The 13,336-nt window shown below is 41.5% G+C and overlaps 1 protein-coding gene across 1 annotated transcript; it reads left to right on the forward strand.

Annotated features, from left to right (window-relative positions):
- The first annotated feature begins 63 nt into the window (after positions 1-63).
- Positions 64-7,745, forward strand: LOC141775070 (transmembrane protein 182-like). The gene is made up of 5 exons (XM_074647994.1): positions 64-397; positions 1,675-1,798; positions 2,108-2,206; positions 4,501-4,638; positions 4,957-7,745. Exons 1-5 carry the CDS (start codon positions 230-232, stop codon positions 5,175-5,177), a joined length of 750 nt encoding a protein of 249 aa, XP_074504095.1. The 5' UTR covers positions 64-229; the 3' UTR covers positions 5,178-7,745.
- Positions 7,746-13,336: the final 5,591 nt, after the last annotated feature.

The raw sequence follows: 13,336 nt of genomic DNA on the forward strand, positions 1-13,336 counted from the left end.
AGGCTCACTGCTTCCTAAAATAGCTCCTGTCCCCCCGCCTGACCCCCTTAGTTACTGGAGCTTCTTTTACCCACAGCTCCCAGCATGCCAGGGAGTGGCTGGGAGAGCCCGACTGTTTTCTTTAGGACTGGGGCTGGGTAGAGGGTTGCAGAGTGGACGCCAGAGAGGAGCTGAGGAGACCTGAAGAAGACTGAAAGCTGAGGAGAAAAGGAGGTTTTAGGCCGGAGTTATGAGGGTGGGATGTGCGACCTTGGCTGGGGGGCTATTTGGGTTAGTGGGGACTCTGTGTTTCTTCCTGGCGTTTGGTACAGACTACTGGCTTGTGGCCAGTGACAACTGTGGACCGTATACATGGCCGACACAAACAACAGTGATCAAAGATGCCAATGGGACTGAGGTAGGATAGATACTAATGTGCACATATTGTATATTCACTAACACAAACATATGTCTCCTGTCAGAACTGGTCAGTGACCTCCAACTAAACAACTCTACTGTATATAATAATAGTCACAACATCACATGTGAGAACCACAAAAAGCCCAACGTGGAATCTGATCAGTTCTGTGTGGACCGTGGTGTGCACGCTATGCTACTACAGGATATTTAAAGAACCACCAAAATAATTTACTCTTGCACATTTGTAAAGTTGGGGGACTTAAAGTGGCAGTAGAGAGTATATGTTTGGCATCATTGGGCAAAAAATCCATAATAACCTTTCAGCACTCTGATGCCTTAATTGGCACGTAAAATCACTAGTTACTTCAACATGTTCTCATCCCAACTCATCACATACTGACGCTTTGTCAGACCCCTCGGTGTCACTTTGCGTCGCAGTAAACACATGCTTGATGTTGTGAATTAAACAAAAACACTTGAATTAAGCAACAAAGCCACTTAGTTAGGTTTAGAAAAAAACAACATGGTTGGGCTTAAAATAAGGCGTTTGTAAAATAAAAATGTGACTTGACGTTGTAAACACAGGACACGAACAGCTGTCTCCTGGATAAAAGCCCTGTGTTTGTTGGACCCATCCACCTCCCCTCCCGCCCGCCCGATGTCTGTCCCTTTCGCTCTTTTAACAACATTGGTATTTGACGCCCTGGGAATGAAAAAGGGTATTTCCTCCGACTTGACAAAGCTCCTCCAGAGCCATCATACAGCTGTCTTCACAGGCAGCGTAGTACAAGTCAACTGATCTTCATGTGTAAACTCAGAGGAGTGCTCCTTTAATTCCCCAGTTCATTCTCCCGTGCCACACTTGAGAGAAAGTTCCCGAAATGCAAAGTAAGGGATATATTTGTAAAATGTGATCCCCCGGTGAACTCCTCCCCAACGCCACAGCACAACAAAGTCTTTCATTTTCAATAAAAGAGGATGATTAAAGTTGCTGTGTGTTATTCGGCGCCATCAATCATGTTTCTGACAAGCAAATGGAGAGTATCACTCATGCGTGTTTCATGAGTTCCCCTTGAAAACCTCACAGACGAGCAGGCCATAATCAGAACCATGTTTGGCTGCCGTGGCACCGCCGGAGTACAGAATCACACAGAGCGGCTAACAGGGACGTGTTGACAAAGCTGACAGAAATTAAGGTTCATCCGTCTTCAGACATTTGAGCGTCCGTCCCTCTGTTTGTGTGCTGATGTTAGTCTGTCTCTTTGTCTCATTTAGATCCAGTTAGTAGAAGCTGTCACTGGTTCTCCTCCGTCTCTCACTCTGCACCACGAGGGCTTCTTCTGGCGATGTGTGTTTCAGGTGGAGCCCACCGCACATGCAGTCCTGGCCACCATCTTCAGTATGTACGCCTTCTAAAGGCGGCAACAAGTTTTTGTTGGGGTTTGTCCAATGTGGTTGCATGTCTCGTGCTTAGCAGTGTGGTCTGCTTGACATGCTAACAAGTGCAGGGAAAGAAAAATGTCTATAATTTGGGTATTTGACAGAAAATATACAGGAAGAGAAGAAGAATAATGTGGTGGCTTTTTTATTTCAGTTTGTTTTGGGATTTTCCCTAAATTTTGCTCTTATGTGGTTTTTAGAACCACATTGGTGTTTTGTTTTTTTAAGCTTTAAAAGACTTTTCTTTCACCTTTTATATTCTATGTAGCAAACCAGCCAGAATCCAAAGTGTGTATCCATGGTTACCTCTTCCCTCTGCCTGTCGCACTTGGAGAGGTGCCTCATCCGAGTTATGATGCTACAGCAGGTAACGCACTCACTCATACACACACTTACAGACTGGTGAGAAACTAAAGGAAAAAGAAAAGTACAAATAAATGGAAGTGAAATAACATAATGAATGCAGATGCTTCCGTACAGGGCACATGAGAGCTCACTGAATGGTCTGATAAGTATGAAAGTGATGCTATGACCTCCACATTCACCACATCTCAATCCAAATGATTATAGATTTTGGACTAACTTGTTACACAGAACTCTCTACCACTATCATTAAACACCAGATGAGGTCATATCTTTTAGAAAAATGTGTTTCATCCCTCAAGTAGTTCCACAGACTTATAGAATCTATATGCAAAGTAGCATTGAAGTGACTTAACACCTTTCTGTAGCCATAAACAGACACACAAGCATGTATATTTTTAGGGCTGTCAAATTTAACATGATAATGCGTTAAAACAAATTTGTTTTAATGCCACTAATTTCTTTAACGCATTAACACAACTTGCACTTTTTAGGTTGTAGCAGGCTCAGTTTTAAAGATAGAGTGAAGATACTGGTATTATATGAAACTAGAAAACCAAAGGAATTCATTGGTACCATGTCATACGAATCACTGGAAGACTAAATAACGCTCCAAACTTGCGCTAAATCTTTGCAAGGAAAAACTGACATGGCCATTTTCGAAGGGGTCCCTTGACCTCTGACCTCAAGATATGTGAATATGGGTTTTATGGGTACTCACAAGTCTCCCCTTTACAGACTTGCCCACTTTATGATAATCACAGTTTGGGTCAAGTCATAATCAAGTCAGCACACTGACACACTGACAGCTGTTGTTGCCTGTTGGGTTTGAGTTTGCCATGTTATGATTTGAGCATATTTTTTTGCTAAATGCAGTACCTGAGGGTTTCTGGACAATATTTGTCATAGTTTTGTGTTGTTAATTGATTTCCAATAATGAATATAAACATACATTTGCATAAAGCAAGCATATTTGGCCACTCCCATGTTGATAAGAGTATTAAATACTTGACAAATCTCCCTTTAAGTTACATTTTGAACAGATAAAAAATGTGTAATTAATCGTGATTAACTATGGACAATCATGCGTTAATCGCGATTCCATATTTTAATCGAATAAAATCTGTATTCATTTTTTTTACAATCAGTTCCTCACACACATAAACAGAAATTCTCAATTCACATTTGTCCATTTGCGGTGATAATAACAGTAAAATAAGCTTAAAATCACCAACATTACACAGTAACGTGTAAAGTGAGAAGTTGAAGTGTCATGGCTTCAACTGAAGGAGCTTATAAATTACTGGGAAAGGAATACAATGAGTGCAAAGATGGTGTTCATATTTCTTCTTTATTACAAATGCAAATCATGGTCATAGCTAGAGATTTTAGAAATGGCTTGCCTTCCAAATGAAAGCTTCCACACTGCCAAAAATGAAAATCAGGAGAACTACTGAATCTTTTATTTATGTATTGGCCTTAAAGTAGTCAAATTAGTCTAAAAATACTGAAATCTTCCCATAATACACGCACCATGTGTAAGTCTTAGTCACTTATTCACTGTCTTGTTGAGAGTCAGTTCATCATGTCTGTCTGTTGAATATGAAGCTACAGCCAGGAGGCAGTCAGCTTAGTTTAGCATAAAGCCAGCCTGGCTCTGTCCAAAGGTGACCAAATCCGCATATCAGCACCTCTAAAGCTCATTAATTAACATTTAGTTTAATTTCGAAGAAGTCACTGCAGCCAGCTAAGAAATAGCGCGGCATATATAACTCCACTTGAAACTACAAACTGTTGCTTTTACAGCTCAGTTGTTGTATGCATTAAACACATTAACTGTAACTGTAACTTCATACAGTATTTAATGGACAGATATGAGAGGTAGGCTCAATCTTCTCAACTCTTACAGCGCCAGTGTGTAACATTTACTCTCTAGAGAGAATCTGCCACTTTTTTACCTAAAGGCCACCGTAGTTCTCTACAGGCTTGGAAAAGGAGGGTTGAGCGGAGGGATAATCAGTTGGTTGCAATCTGCAACCTCACCACTAGATGTCACTAAATCCTACACACTGTACTTTGAAGCGTATTTCATAAAATGTCAAACTATTTCTTTCTTTGTCTAGAAGGTCACTCCCTTCAGGTTGCCCAAATTTGCAAAAAAGAAAAAAAAATACTGAAAACATGACCCCAGTGTCCTTAATGATAGCTACGGCCCGAATGCAAGCCCTCACTTACCATATGCTATACACATGTATTACAGTAACTGCTCTGATGGTGGCCTGGTTGTGTTTCCTGCAGTGTTTCGGGGTTTCTGGACCGTGCTGATAATCCTCGGCCTGGTTGCAGCTCTAACTGGAGGCTTCCTCTTGGTCTGCGGTGTCCCCTTCGTCAGCCACAAACTGTACAAGCTGGGCGGTGCTTTCCTCATCGCTGCTGGTAAAATATAGCATAGTGCACATGTGTGGAGTTCATATAACCATGGTATCCGTCTGCAGTGTGGAATATGCTGCCAGGGGAATAGGTGAATGCACAGACACAAACACGTGTTGCAGCCGTCGCTGCTGTCAGCTGTTCATACCTGTCACATGACAAACACAACAGATGTCACTCTGCAGTATACTGTCGCTATAACAACAACAGGTTTAAACACTGCTACTGTGGTAACAGTAGAGATGAGTAGGAGCTTCATTCCTCTGGTGTTACTCAGCAGTGATGGCCTCTATCTGTGTTTCTCCCTGATCACTCCCCATGCAGCCTGCTTGTTCCTGGTCATGATTCTGCTGTACGTCCTGTGGATGGAGGTGATGGACGTGAAGCGCTACGTCCTGCAGGAGAGAGGAGACTCGTGTCCCCGTGCCGAGGTCTCAGTGCTCTACGGCCTGTCGTTCATGGTGGCGGCTGCCGGCGTGCCTCTGGAGCTCATCTCTGGGATGGTCTTCATGCTGGTGGGCCGCGCGTTGCTTGCCAGAAAGTGAGCTCGCCGTCCGGCCTGTAGTGGGAAGAAAGGACTGACCTTTTTATGTTCCGCACTGGGACGCAGCAGCAGCACACTGTAAATACCAGCTGCAGAGACATGATCAATATTACAGCACCACCCTTTGGATGTCAAGTAGCATGCAGTCAGAGACACACTGATTTTCAGTTTTCTATAACTTGCTTTGATTTATTTCTATAAATTCACTAATTACTCGTGTTACAGGTGATGGGATTAATGTGGTGTGATATGGATGTTATACTGGCATTAAAGGAACAGTGCGTAGCATTTAGGGGGATCTATTGGCAGAAATGGAATAAGTATGTTTTCTTTAGTATATAATCCCCTGAAAATAAGAATTGTCCATCTTTCCATCCATCCATTTTCTGGCGCTTATCCGGGGTCAGGTCGTGGGAGGAACACGCTTAGCAGGGAATTCCTGACATCCCTCTCCCCAGCAACGTTTTCCAGCTCTTCCTGGGGGACCCCGAGGCGTTCCCAGGCCAGACGAGAGATATATAATCTCTAACATGTTCTGGGTGTTCCCCGAGGCCTCTTACCAGTTGGACGTGCCCGGAAAACGTCCAAAGCGCGGCATCCAGGAGGCATCCTGATCAGATGCCTGAACCACCCGCATAACTGCTGACGCTGCACCACCAAAAACCGCCTGTCCAGCCCACTCCATTTTACCCTCACACGTGAACAAGACCCAGAGATACTTGAACTCCTTGGCTTGGGGCTGTGACTCACTCCCCCACCATTTTCCAGCAGAGAACCATGGCCTCAGACACCGCTTCACAATTGGCTGCAAACTGCTCCAGTGCGTGCTGCAGGTCGCGGTCTGATGAAGCCAACAGAACCACATCATCTGCAAAGACCAGCAACGCAATTCTGAGGGCCCCAAAAGAATTGTGCCACCTGAAAATAAGAATCGTTGTGTTTTTTTTTTTACCTTAGAATGAACCGTTTATATCTACATAGGGAGCGGGTCCTCTTCACGGACATGTTTCTACAGTAGCCCAGAACGGATAAACCAAACACTCTAGAGAGCACCATTCACGTTTTTGCATTTGCTACCATTCTCCTACACGCTTGGCACACGGTAGAAGTTTCATTTGGTTACAATCTGCAACCTCAGCACTAGATGCCGCCAAATCCTACACACTGCACCTTTAAGGAGCAATATATGATGACGTTTTTTATCTAAACAACATTATGTGAGTATAAATATTGTTACATCCTACTGTCATTCTACTGATAATAGTTTTTTTTTATTAATGTCGCAAATGATGAGTCCATAGAGCGGAAGGTGAGAAATGTATGGGTGACCCAGCTGTGTCCCCTGTCATGATTTTGGCACGATCAAAGTAGGCCAGCTCGAGTGGAGGGAGGACTGGCTGGATGGACTGGAGACAGAGATGGTGGCTTTGGATAGAGGGTGGGGGTGGAGCAGGAGAGGATGCATATACTATAGGGGGGGGTAGAGAGTGAATTGATGCTTGTAGGGGGGCACAAGGGGGCTTTGAGAAATGAACAGCTGTTTGTGGGTTTGGTTGGTTACAGCAGGCCGGCCACCTGCCTCCTTCACCCCAATCACATTTCACTCCCTCGTTCAAACCCTCCCACCCATACATGTTCACACAAACTTTATGATATTGATTCTATTGACACACATCCATTGCACGCACATTGACCCTTAAACGGGAAGCACAGTCTTGTGATTGTATCATAACTGCTACAATATTAGATCATCCTGCTTTTTCATTGGTCTGAATGGGCAGCGGGTGGACTCTCAATCACACATATCAGCTTTCATCTGCTCTGCTGTGGAGCGGGAGTGGTTGGGGGGGGGGCATGTTTGCTTCAAAGACCTCGCTGATCAAACACACACACACATGCTGTGATCAAACTGGCCTCGAATACACCGATATTAATTGAACTATACTGAAATATACAATATTTTCAACTACTAACCCTAGATCTGCCTCATGTAAGACGGAGTACTTCAGGGTGGAATGCTGTAATGTAGCCACCAAATGCTAACGGTCAACTGAGTCAACTGTGTTGCTTGTGATGTCAGAGGATACCCTCTAACTCTGGTACATTGTGGTCTTTTACTTGATTTGTTATTAGTAATTTAACATGAGATTTGATTTACGTCTTTTTGTGATAAACATAACGGATATATGATATATAGAATATTTCGTGTCATTTGTCTGCAACAGCACGATGGACTGTTTTAATCTCAATGAAGCTTTAACGATAAAGCCTGCTTTAATCGTTTGTACGTGATTGAATAAAAGTGTTTCAATAAAACAAAACAAAACGAAAATCAAGGTCCATAAACCTCTAAGAGAATAACATCTCAGCTCCTCTGTGGCCTTATAAGAATTTTCATATCCGAGTTCAGATTTAATCTGATCGCATTTCAACCACAAGAAAACACATTTTCTGCTGAAGCAGCCTTAAGACGGTGAAATAGATCTTAAAAAGAAATGAACAGAAGAAAAAATGCCAAAAGGAAAGAGAAAATAAAGAGATAAAAAGAAGTAACTCCATCTGAACAATCTGAGGCGTTTCATTTAAAATAGTAGCAGAGCTGATTTAGAGATGAATCTGCACAATTTAAAGATACAGAAAAAGAACATGAGGATAAAAAAATAATTTTTCTCGATATCAGTCTCTGGGATTTCTGCTACCATCCCGAAACAACGCTGGTAAGTGAAATGTGGTTTGTGGTTCATTTAAAAACTCAACAGCATCATGTCTTCCCTGTAACAATGCCCCAGTTACTAATCCACAGACCTCACTGTTAACAGCTTTCATTGAAACTACTTTGTACATAATGACGTGTCCTGTCTTGTTGACAGCAGGATCTGGATTATTGTGAGTTACCAGATCATTGTTCATGGAAAGATCACATCACTGTGTTTCATATTGTTCAATGTTTTGACACTAACAAATTTCCTTTTACCTTTATTGTTTTGAGGTGGCTGCAGAGGTGGGTATCTCAAGACCTCTGCGCTTAAGGTTGAAACTATCTTGATGGTTAGATACTGCTAAGGGTAAGAAAGAAAACAAGTTGTTTTTTTTGTGTGATTTTTTATGTTATTGGCAACTTCTGGCTGAACAGTAAAAAAATGATTCATAGGATCATACATTATACCAAAAAAAAGTAAGAGATGGAGCAACAACAATTAGAAAAGGCAATTGAAGTGTATATGAGCTCACATCAGTTGCACAATTGCCGTTGGAAACCTTAATACTTTTATCTGTAGTTATCAAAGTTAAAGTGTCAGTTGCTGTTGAGACACTGAAAAAGAAGTTGGAAATTTCAGTTGAGATGTTAGCACTGAAAGGATTAGAGGCGGCAGTGGAAGTGTAAAAAGAAAATGAGCTGCAGGTGGTACTATTTAGTGCTTTTTTCTTTCTTTATGAAGCCGTACAACTGCCAAAATAAGACTACTGACAGCGGCTGGCAGCAGCTAGGTCAAAGCCTATGATGTGTAGTCACTGAGGCCAGCGGTGGTAAATGAGATACCAGTGGAGTGCTTGTCACTGACATTCCCTGTAACTCATAAACCTAGTTTGGGACCATCTTATCCACTGCAGGGCACATGGATGTTTCCCATTGCAACGTTTAAGGAGGCAGCTGTGCATTGCTTTTAATTGGAGATGAGAAATTTATTGGCGTACAACTGCCAAAGCAGCAATGTTGGCTCTTGGAAATGCTGAGAACCGTAGTTGCAGTTATGAATGAGCTATTCTTAGAGCCTTATGGGACTACTATATTAAAGGTCTTATTGATAACATCTTTATGTAGACGAATATTTTCTTAAAAAAATAATACATCCGCAAAGCCTTTAGAAAAGTGCTGATTAAAAGTAAAGTAATTAATCATTTTAAAAAATTTGGCGGGTCCAAAATGAATGTTTTGTTTATTTCTGTGGAAGATATCAAACGTGTGGTTCCCACTTCTAACAAGGCTTGTGAGCCAATAGTAAAATGATGTTGGTATTTTGTGGCCTCTCTGGGTCGCCAGTTAGTGTGGAAAAAACAGATAAATGGCTGAGATTGACGGCCTGGTAATCACTTGTTGTGAAGTAAATGCAATAAAACAGGGGAGGAAGAATGCAACATCCAGTGGCTGAATGTTATCAATGTTATAAAAAGCACCTTTAAATTTGTACTGAGGGAGGCACTGGATGAAGTCAGGGGGTCATTAAAGTCAAAGGGGATAATCCTCTGAGGAGCATGAATGTGCTTAACAGGTTTAGATTTTGTTTTTAATTTACTAGTGGAAATACTGGCTTGTGAGTGGAAAGGTCAGGGGTCAACTTAATCCTTAAATTCTTATTTGGTGTCCTGACTATTCACAGCAAATTTAACAAAAATCTGGCAATATATTTTTCTTTGGACCAAAGATATACAGCTTTGAACATCGACATAACTAACTCACACCTCTTGTGGGGTGAGAAGTTATGAAACAACATGCAGACACTCAAAATACGATGTGAATGAGGCGCCAGGGTTGTCTCTGTCTGCTGTGGATGGTGTCTGCAGTGCATATTCAAAGTCTAACAATGTGAGATTGTCTTTAAAAAATCTAAAAATATTAGAGGATTTTTAGTTTAGTTTTTAGTTATTTTGCTTGGGTTCGATTCTCATTTTCAGCAGAAAGATGAAGTGAGCGTTTCTGTTTTTGACTGTATTGTTTTGAATGTTGCCATTATCTGATTCTAGTTATTTGTGCACAGCTGAAATTTTTAATTTCCTTTGGAAGTGTTCTTTGAGCTTGCCAAAGCACAAATCTGAAGAAAATTTCAAACAGTCAGAATGAAAAGTGATCTTTTCTACTATATCTAGTCTTTGGTTTTTGCAATAGACATTATATTTAGGAACTAGAAGTGCACTCAGAGAGCGCAGACCTCCGCCAAGGCAGGTTTCATGTACGTCATTATCTGGGTAACTTTGCTGAGTCAAACCCACAACCACGTAAAATCTGGAAGACGGATTGACGACAAAGTACTCGAAATGACTTTTACTCCATGCAAATTGTACTTGTCAAACATTCAGCTGATAAATAGTTGGTAACTGGTCCACTTCTCTTACAGTTTTTCTCATTCGCTTTGGCTCAACTCTCGAATGAGAATTATTATTATTTTTTTTTTCAAAACAATAAGTTAAAATCTCTGAACAATTAGTTTGTTGTCCACAACCGAATAGAATTTCTCATTCATTAAAGCAAATTGCACTAGTTTTGGCAAATGTGTGCAAAGAGTAAGTACAATTGTCTACAACAACTTGCACAATAACCACTTGCACATGTCTTGCTGATCAAAACTGATGAGTGAAATTGTCTCAATACTACTTAAAATCTGTCAGACACAGATGTATATTCCATAAATATCTATGACATGGTGTCACGTACTGTGAGGAGCTACAGTTTTTGTTGTTTTTCTTGGTTCTTTCATTGTTCCAGGATTTGTTTTTTTGACATGGATGTCAGTTTGTGGCAAATTTTCTGTTCATTGCATATGACTTTACATGAAAGCTCAAAGGTAAATTTTCTATTTATAATATATAACGCATTGCTACACAAATACATTTACTGTATAAACACACATGTACATATTCTGTTTCTGTGTACCACAGTATTGTACAGTATTGTACAGTATTTCCCAGTAAACTTTGACCCACTGTTGAAATGGGAATCTAAAAAGCTCTGTGAGATACAAAACAGCATTCAGCTAGAGAAGACTGATATTATGGCATAGTGCAGTAAGCAGTCAGAGTCAACAGAAAAAGTAGAACAAAACAGAGATTTTTATATCCTCCTGAGACCCAGCCCATTGACATGCGTCCTCTGTAGTGGACATTTTGTCCACATGCATATCCTTTTACTCCTTTGACTTACTCTATCAACCCCTGGTGTATAGTTAAGAGGACATCATGGGCTTTCCAGTGATATGGCATTAGTTTTTTTTATCAAGTTGAATGTATTCTTGGTTTAATATCACTCTACGGCCATAATCTGTTCATTTTTTTTTCTTTTCACACTGAAATGGTCCTGTGGTCTACACTACAGTGTACATGCTGTAAAATAAAAAATAAAGTTCAAAAAGCCTAAATTGTAAGATTTTCTTTTAACCCTAATTAGGAAGGAAATCACACAAAAAAAGTAATTGGAAGACTCTTTTTTTACTCGGTTCCCAGGAGGATATAAGAAACATTTCCAGGGTCGACTGCCGTGGTGAAAAAAGTGAAGTGTTTTTGAGTAGTTACTGCCTTTTACAGACGTGCAATAGAGTTGTGATGTCCCATCAAACAGTTCTGACAATTGCACTTACAGTTTAGAGAATGTTAAGACTTTGTTTCGAAAAAGGAGCCAAAGCGACTGAGAAAAACTGTAAATGAAATGGCTGTGGCCGAATTACCACAAGCATCCAGCAGAGGGCTCTCCAGCTCTCCTCTTCAAAAGGAGCATCTACCATGCATGGATGGACAGAAGGGGAGAAATATGAGGGAGCAGCAGTGAGTGGAAAGGAAAGGAAAGGAAAGTGAAGGAAAGGAAGCAATTACTGAGCCGAGTATTGAGTTAGAACCCCGGCCTGTTCACTGACTGTAGCTCTTCCTAATCATAGTTAATTAACTCTTATGTCTCCTCCCCTGTCATCCACAACAATGGCAACACACTATCACTTCATTTAAGGAAGAAATAATCTTGCACTTGAAGTGTCAGCAATTATGCCGTTATAATATTATGCATATGGCATAGTGAGCATAAAGACATGACATGATAATAAAGTAATAAATGGTTTGCAAATTAACCCCGACAGACCCAAGGAACCCAAAGAGCATACGTCTTGTTGATTAGGGGGTAATGAGTGTGTGCGGATGTATAATGCATAGATCTGTATTTCCAGGCATGGCGGCGTTATTCGCTGCTAATTTCCAGTATTTGCTAAAGGTCCCGTGTATGTGATGTGTCAGACAGCAAACAGCAGGATGTGGTCTCACACTAGGTATGGCAAATTAACCCTCCGTGGACCCCTCACCCCTCCGTCCTCCGGAGCACCTGGACTGAATACTGGTGGGCTCTAATCCAGTCAAAGACTTGGTGAGAGCTCTTTCCTTCCTTTCTCTAGCCCCCTAACTCTACTAGTGAGCCGATTACCTGCTCTGTGTGTGTGAGCCCCGGTCTGCAAGGCCTCGAGCATGGTGTGCGTGCGTGTGTGTGTGTGTGTGTGTGTGTGTGCGCTCAACAAACGGCCAGACGGACACAGATAAAGGTTTTTCTCCTGTCAGAAAAAATGACTGATAATAAGAGCTGATATGAGAGAATAGCAAGCCTTATGGCATCACTCTTGCTTTTTTTTTGTTTCTTTTGTACACCCTAAATCCCCAGGAACAGCCCCACACCACCCCCCTAACACATACACTTCACACACACACACTGCTAATCTGTATTGGGGGGTGGTTGAGGTAGAGAGGGAGCAGGTGGAGGGATAAAGACGAAGAGTTTCTGTGTGTTTCTTTTTCTGTTTTTGTATAAATAACTAGTGTGGTCTTGTTAAGGACATCCCTCCCCTCAAATACCCCCCCAACACACACACACACACACACACACACACACACACACACACACACACACACACACACACACACACACACACACACACACACACACAAACTGTTCATGCAGACAGATTATGTCTCAGACAGTCAGAGCTCCTGCCTTCAATTAACCTCACAAAGACGGGATCACTTACACACACGCCTGATGATAGCAGGAGGGAAGCAGTAAAGAGGTCTATGTGTGTGTGTGCATATGTGTGTGTGTGTGTGTGTGTCTCACTCAATGGCTGCTACGTATACAACAGACAGGCTCTATAGGCATGATACTATAGTCATCTTATTAGTGGAGGACATTATGTCATTTATTCTGAGAGAAGCGCTGAGCGTTCCTATTGGCTGTGCTCTGGCTGGTGGGCGGTGCTTGGTATTTCCTCAACTGATCTTAACATGGCTGCCGGGTCACAAATTTTCTAATTTTACAGCTAAACAGTACACTACAAGATGATTCTCAAAACATTTGAGGATAGAAATAGGCATTACAGTAACAGAATATTGATTCATATCTGATCAGCGCTGCCTAGT

The sequence above is a fragment of the Sebastes fasciatus genome, chromosome 10 (assembly GCF_043250625.1).
Source record: "Sebastes fasciatus isolate fSebFas1 chromosome 10, fSebFas1.pri, whole genome shotgun sequence".
NCBI lineage: Eukaryota > Metazoa > Chordata > Actinopteri > Perciformes > Sebastidae > Sebastes > Sebastes fasciatus.

Coding starts and splice junctions, on each gene's coding strand:
- LOC141775070 (XM_074647994.1), top strand. CDS start 230: ATGAGGGTGGGATGTGCGACCTTGGCTGGGGGGCTATTTGGGTTAGTG. Junction 2,207..4,500: donor GAGTTATGATGCTACAGCAG/GTAACGCACTCA, acceptor TGTTTCCTGCAG/TGTTTCGGGGTTTCTGGACC. Junction 4,639..4,956: donor TGCTTTCCTCATCGCTGCTG/GTAAAATATAGC, acceptor CTCCCCATGCAG/CCTGCTTGTTCCTGGTCATG.